This window comes from Parastagonospora nodorum, assembly GCF_000146915.1.
Source record: "Parastagonospora nodorum SN15 chromosome Unknown scaffold_22, whole genome shotgun sequence".
NCBI classification, from domain to species: Eukaryota; Fungi; Ascomycota; class Dothideomycetes; order Pleosporales; family Phaeosphaeriaceae; genus Parastagonospora; species Parastagonospora nodorum.
Window position 1 is genome coordinate 35,946 of NW_001884570.1, and position 6,756 is coordinate 42,701.

Here is a 6,756-nt window from a genome sequence, read left to right on the forward strand (position 1 = left end):
TCTCTAGGTAGTCATTGCTCGATGTCATAAAGCGTGCAGACTTCTACGATCTATTTCACTATTGTTCAGGATGTTTGGAAGTCGACAGTGAATTACCATGAGTATCGACTCTCTCGATGGTCCTTATATATCCAAATTGACTCCTCTTTGATAGTGGCTGCGCGCTATCCGCTATCCCCCTGATAGTCTCTACAATGACTGCGCTTACTCCTAAACCTGATGTCATCCTTGCCTGTAGCCACTGACAAATCCTCTGAGATTGTCGCAGCTCGATGCGCGGAAAGCAGGCGTCCAACTTCCGCAATTCTAACCGCACTTGATCGAGCGCTCGCATCGTCAGTAAAGCTGGTTTTATCCCCGTGATTGCTTTCGCCAAAGATGGTCCCAGTTCGCGGCGACCAGAGACTGACTTGAGACTCTAGCACGAGAGGACGAGAACTATGGAAATTATCGAGGCCGATCACTTCGCTCCCGGTATGACAATGCAATCTGTGACAGGCGACAAGATGGTTATACAAACATACTAAATCGCGACCGCCCGTTAAACAGAGACTTCTACTACAAGCGGGGCCGTGTGGAAATTGATCGCCCGTTTGACATGGGTGGACCAGGCCATGCTCATAACCAAAACGTTGAAACCAACCGAAGCCGCAATTTCGGCGTAGGGAGACTTGGGCATGGCGACGGCAATCATATGCCCTTGAACGGCGCAAAACATTCCACCAACGAGGAATAGTGGCCTTATCGCAGGTAATACGAGACAAACTACTACGACTTTGAGTAAAGCGCCGTAGGATTTGATAGCTCATTTCCCGTTCCGCGATGTTCAATAGAATTTCATTACATCTAACTAATCTTTCAACTATGCTAGATATATGGGTCGCTGTTCGTAAATGTGCTAGGCGAGTTCAAAGAAGGATTAGCTGTCTTGATTAGACGGCATTGATTAAGGCAGGTGGACTGTACTGTGGTGTAGTAGTTGCGCACGTGATCGGATGATGAAGTAAGCAGCCAGTATATTAGATTAGATCACCCTAAGGGCTTAGGACTTCACCGACACCTATCGAAAAGCTAGCTAGATGCTGAAATCTATCATTCCCTCACCGACTGCGGGTCGCTCCCTGGGTATTTGTGCTATTAGGAGATGGCAATACAACAGTACATGGAGCTTTAGTGCCCAGTGATGGAGTGAAGTAGGCTTCGATCTAGCAGTGTGTCACTGTGTGTGTAAGCCTTTCCGAAACATGATAGTTGTATTAGATGATCAGACACTTGCTATAAGCAAGCCTCTTGCTACATAGCAAACCAGCCGTGATATAAGGAGAGGAAAGATCTCATGAATAAATCGGCTCATCTTACATTCATTTATCTAAGTCTTGTCCAACAATGTATCAGCCCGATGCTTGCTAGGGATCACGTAGACGAATTATAATCGAGTCTAGTACTTTTTGAAGAACAAGGAACTCGATTTTCCGAAGAATGACGCTACTTCAGCCAGCGGTTTGTCTGCTAAGATTTACTCTTCTGTCTCTATCTTGAGTTGCTCCCAAGGTCAAATAGCTGTAACACAAGAAAGCTCGTGACTCTTATTCGAAACACTCACATCTTGGGATACACTCGTGTGTCGTGCTTGCACATAGTCTCAAGATTCACTCGCCCCAAGCCTGCATTCATTGTGTGATTCACCCGCGGAGCCACTGTGTAGAAACGCTGGTAGCTTACAATGGACAACACCGACTATCAAAAGCTTCTCACTCATCTCTACGTTACTCAAGCTCACTGATCGTACACCCTCACACAACCAATTGAACGTTGTTATACCTCGCATACGCGGACTTGTACTCATAGTTGGCTCCACCAACGCGCTCATTCTCAGCATGGTCTATCCAACACTGTCACCGCTGGCCAAAGTTTTCACGGCGACCACTCAGATGGTTCCTCAAGGCATCAAAGCCCAACTAGACACGGCTAAAGCACGGGGAATGACGCAGTCCAGTATCTTGGCTCACTGTCTTCGTATACAACAACAGCCATTTGCATCGACCGCCGCGGAGGCGGCGCTTCTCGATGCTGTGATCGTTGGCCTTGATGCAGAATGGTACGAGTACGATTCATCTTACATCACTGAGCTCGGGGTTTCCATTATCGCACCAGAAATTGTCGAAAAAGCATTGGCTGGAAAGCGGCGCGCGCCATGGGATATCATCAGCTACATCATCAACTACCATGTCTGCATCAAGGACAACATTCACATGGTCAACTCTGAGCTCTGTCCTGGCTATCCGGATAAATTTCAATTCGGTACGACAACATTTGTCTCGGTGAAGGAAGCGCAAACGCTGCTCCGTCAAGCCTTTCTTAAATACGATGCAAACGGACAACCTCGGCCAATCGTCTTTGTTGGACATGCAGTCGACAACGATATCGAGATCATCAAGGACCGCTTCGACTTTGATATTCATGCCTTGAATGTGGTCGTGGCTACGATCGATACTCAGGTCCTTGCTGCCGAGTCCGGACATGTAAATGGAAAATGGAAGATCAGTCTACGCGATCTGCTTTGCCGATACGACATCGACGAGGAGTTCCTTCACAACGCCGGGAATGACACAGTGTGCACGATGATCATAGCCGTGCTCATGGCTTTCCAGTCTCCCATGGCTGGCCACTCGGCTTACTACAAGGAATTGAAGCGATACCTGCACCGCAATTCTGAGAACATATTCAACGAATTTCCTCAATTCGGGACCCGAGTCTTTTGTAGAAACTGTACTAGCAACAAGCATTTTGCGCAACATTGCCCGGAATCGGTATTTTGCCGTACTTGTTTAGACCATCCAACTCGGGAGAAGGGTTTGGGGCATAGCCATCGAACATGGCAGTGCCTTGAACACTACAAGGATGCAGCAAAGGCCGAGCTGGAGTCTACACGACAGGCGCAGGCTGTGTGTGGGCCTGGAAAACTGGCAGAGACCACGGTGCCTCTCAAGTACCCTGTTCCTTGTTCCTTTTGTATAGAGTCGACGGATCCGGACCGATATACGCTTGAGTGCGCATATAGTCATCTAGAGAAGGATTGCGATCATCAACAGTAGTAGACGCAAAATGTCCTGTAAGGCTTCAGCGCAGCATCAACAATGCGATGCATGTCACTTTCTCAAAAATCATTGCTGCAAAACACCTTTAAACCCGTGACCACATAAGCAGTTAAGCAGCAACTTTTGCCTTCAGAAATTTTCAGTTTTGAACATTCCATGGCCGTCTCACACATTCTCCCTGACTCCATACTTGCTCCCATGCCTTGTAATCACCACCGTTTTCAAAGCGGCTCAAAATCTTCTTCATGTCATCGTACACCCTTCCGTAATCTGCCCCAACGTACATGTAATCAAACATACGCCTTCCTGGATATCGATCACGCAACGTCTGAAATCGCGGCGCGAATTCAGGATGAAAACTTTGCAAAGGTCCAGGCCGCATTGACTCCGCATGCGAGGTGGCAAGATCGAAGACCTTGAGCGACATCATTCGGTCTGAGGCGATGCTGATGAAGAAATCCGCCCAAGCGATGTTACGCCCCGTGTTCCATCCAGGTCCGGAGTAGCAATAACTGAGCTACAAAGACTCGAGGGTGTCGCCATGAGCGGGGATGAATGCAGAAAGTGACTGGCTAATAAAAACACTCTCCAATTCCAATCTTCGTAATTGCGGCATATGCATCTCGCAGAGTCGCAGCGCGCTGATCCTGGTATCTTCTTGGATCGCTGGCGGGCCATCGTCTGTGGTGGCGGAACTGAAATGCGTCATAATTTTCAGATGTTCGAAGAAGTAAAAATCTAGCTCCGGGATGAATTCGAAGTATCCGGGTGTTGTGTTGATACTCCCGCCAGCTCCATTGTCACCTCCTTGAAGAGAGATTGAAAAGGAAGAAAGTTCTTTCAGCGATTCCTGGAATTCTGCCGTATTCCACGCAGAGCATGTGTGCGCCAGTACATTCCTTGGCTCCAGACTTTTGATGTAAGATGGCGGATTACGTGCCAACGCTTCGTAGGACTGCAACATCAAAGACCGGAACTCAACATCTGTTCCCTGACCTTGAAGCTCCTCTGTCGAATTGTACTCATCTCGGTGCATTCCTTCATCCGTTGATGGATACTTTGTCCACGCGAATTGCACGATGACGTGTTCCAGATTTGGCAGCTTTGTGAGATTTGAGAGAACTTCTCACACAGGTTGTGGTAGATCCGACCCCAGTTCTGATGTAGATTCGTTATCTCCAACCTCATTTAATCCGGGCATGGCCATTACTCCGACATAGTGTAGAGTCCGTACGTGCTGTGCATGGTCGCTGTTGAGGATAATGAGGACATTAGAACCACTCTTGTCCTCTTTGAACAAGTAGGGAATACTCAAACTTCAAAACTCCTTGCATACTTGACTCAAGCTCAGGAGATCCCGAGAAATAGAGAAGAATGAGTTGTTGAATGGTGTATCGAGGTGCTCGATGACATCCAATTCAAGCTCGGTGGACAAGGAGAGCAGTGTTGCCATGGTGGTGCCTCAATTGACGAACGCAAGATATTGAGGGAGATTTCAAGCGAGTAAAATGCCTACAATTGAAATTTATGAAGAGAAAAAGCTGTGATGTGATGGGAGGCTAGTATGGTACATGCAGAGCCCACATCAAGCAGGCAACAGCTGTTGGATGCCTGGCGAGGATCAGGGCATTGAGCACTAAAACGTCACGCGAACTCATTCGTAGGAGACCATGCGAGGTGACAGCTTTCCTATATCCTGCAGAGTGCCAATTGGGGTGCATATTTACGACGCGTAGTAGTAATGCACGATACTCTACTACAATACTTAGGCTAAACCTCTGAATTTAAGCTAAGGATTAATCTAAGCTACTACTAATTAACCTTAGCGTTCTTGCAGTCTATAGCTCTATTCTTTATTAAATATAATCTCTAGTATATCTAGACAATAGCTCTCTAAGCGTAGTCTCTTATATGCTCTACTAGCTAGTTTACTCTCTCTACTATATAGCTCTAATTTTGCTCTATCTCTTATAGCCTCTTTATCTGCTATTCATTCTACTCTACATATAAACTATTTATTAACTAGTTCGCTTATCTATATACAAAGTTTACCTTATAGTGTTAAGAACAAAGTTCTTCTACATTAAGTTAAAAAGCTTATTTTAAGCATAAGCAAGATAATACCTAAGGCTTGCTCTAGGTATTCTAGCATTTAGAAGTAATCTACCGCTGCTACTATTAACTCTCTCATAGCTAGCCTCTTTAGAATCTAATCAAATTTGTAACTACATACCTTATACTTATAGTTAATCTATCGTACACTTATAAGGTGCTACTTGTTTATATATCTTAGCATCATAGAACACTGCTTATTATTGAACGTTACCCCTTCTCTCATTTTCATTTCTATGGACTTGCTATCACATAAGCTCAAACTCCCTATCCAACAAACCGTCACTACTAACATATTTCCAACTCTTTCTCTCGTCGCCATTATACAAGAAACACTCGCCAACAAAGCCCCAGTGGCTACGCCCTATCCTCTGGCGAAGCACAAAAGGCATTTTCCCTCCATACAGCCAGACTACCGCGTCGCCCATCAACACGCGGGAGTGGCCCAAGCCGACGTGTCCTTGAGCCGTTATGAAAACGCGGCGATTAGAGAGCATAAGTATCATTGCCATTTGGTACTTAGCTGGATCTGCTGGCGGTAGCTGTTCTCCTTGCTGCTGTAGTATGGCGAGGAAAGATTTTAAACTCTCCCGTCTCTTGTGTGTTGTTTTAGCTGGATCTAGTGCTCCAAGGATGAAAGAGATGAAACTCGCGAGATGGGATTGTTCGTCGACTTCAGCGGACTCATATGACGCTGTAAGCCCTCCAGTCAGGATCTGCGCCAGCATACACAATGTCTCGCGCTCCGAAGCAGCCTTGCCGTGGTGCACCATCGCATCGTACAGTTCGATAATAGCTTCCGGATTCGTCGGTAGAGACTCCGTATCTGATCCTCCAGGCCAATGTACATACGGCGCAACATACACGATCTCGTCGACCAGAAACCCACGTAGCGTGAGTACACCCGTGCCAGTATCCACAGCGACAACTACAGCTGGTGGGCCTTTTGTAGCCAAGTTAGTTGGAAGCGCACACATCGCTGATGTAGGGAAGAGAGTTTCTTGATCCCAGCGCGCGACCCAAGTCCGCGTCTCCGGCCAGCCCAGCTCATCGTCTTGGGGCGAGGGCCAAGAATCGTGCGTTCGTGGCGGTCCTTCAGCAAAGGATAGGACATCCAGATTCCCTGTGCTCTTTATAATGGCTATAGCTGTTTGTGTATACACGAGTTCGACAGACTGAGTGTAGTCTGGCTCAAGACCGCCCAACGCATTTCTCAGTGCCGGAAAGCCTAGCAAACCATACACCTTGTCCCTCGCATCAGTAGCCAGAAGATCTCGCCCGTCGTCCAGAAGATCCGCCGGACTGGTGCGCTGCTCAAATCTCTTCTGCCACATGATGCTCGCGTTGCGCGAGCCCATTGCTACTTCGACTCTTCCCTTTTCCGCAAACTGCAGCTCTCGCAGCCACGTACCGCCGAGCCCGAGGTAACTGAATGGGACCTTGAATGTGCCAATGAACACAATAACTTCTTGGCCTGCAGCAACTTCTTGCACTACCCATACGCGGTAGAACCATGGCCTGGTGAAGAGCTGTGCTGCAGCGACAG

General features: G+C 47.3%; 3 protein-coding genes across 3 annotated transcripts; 1 reads left to right on the top strand and 2 right to left on the bottom strand.

Annotated features, from left to right (window-relative positions):
- Nucleotides 1–1,877: 1,877 nt before the first annotated feature.
- On the top strand, nt 1,878–3,095 carry SNOG_12281 (hypothetical protein; the record flags this gene model as incomplete). The annotated part of the gene is made up of 1 exon (XM_001802454.1): nt 1,878–3,095. One exon carries the CDS (start codon nt 1,878–1,880, stop codon nt 3,093–3,095), a length of 1,218 nt encoding a protein of 405 aa, XP_001802506.1.
- Nucleotides 3,096–3,615: 520 nt separating this feature from the next.
- Nucleotides 3,616–4,551, bottom strand: SNOG_12282 (hypothetical protein; the record flags this gene model as incomplete). Its single annotated transcript, XM_001802455.1, has 2 exons — nt 3,616–4,200; nt 4,435–4,551. 2 exons carry the CDS (start codon nt 4,549–4,551, stop codon nt 3,616–3,618), a joined length of 702 nt encoding a protein of 233 aa, XP_001802507.1.
- Nucleotides 4,552–5,458: 907 nt separating this feature from the next.
- SNOG_12283 (hypothetical protein) lies at nt 5,459–6,568 on the bottom strand (the record flags this gene model as incomplete). Its single annotated transcript, XM_001802456.1, has 1 exon — nt 5,459–6,568. One exon carries the CDS (start codon nt 6,566–6,568, stop codon nt 5,459–5,461), a length of 1,110 nt encoding a protein of 369 aa, XP_001802508.1.
- Between the last annotated feature and the right edge of the window lie 188 nt (nt 6,569–6,756).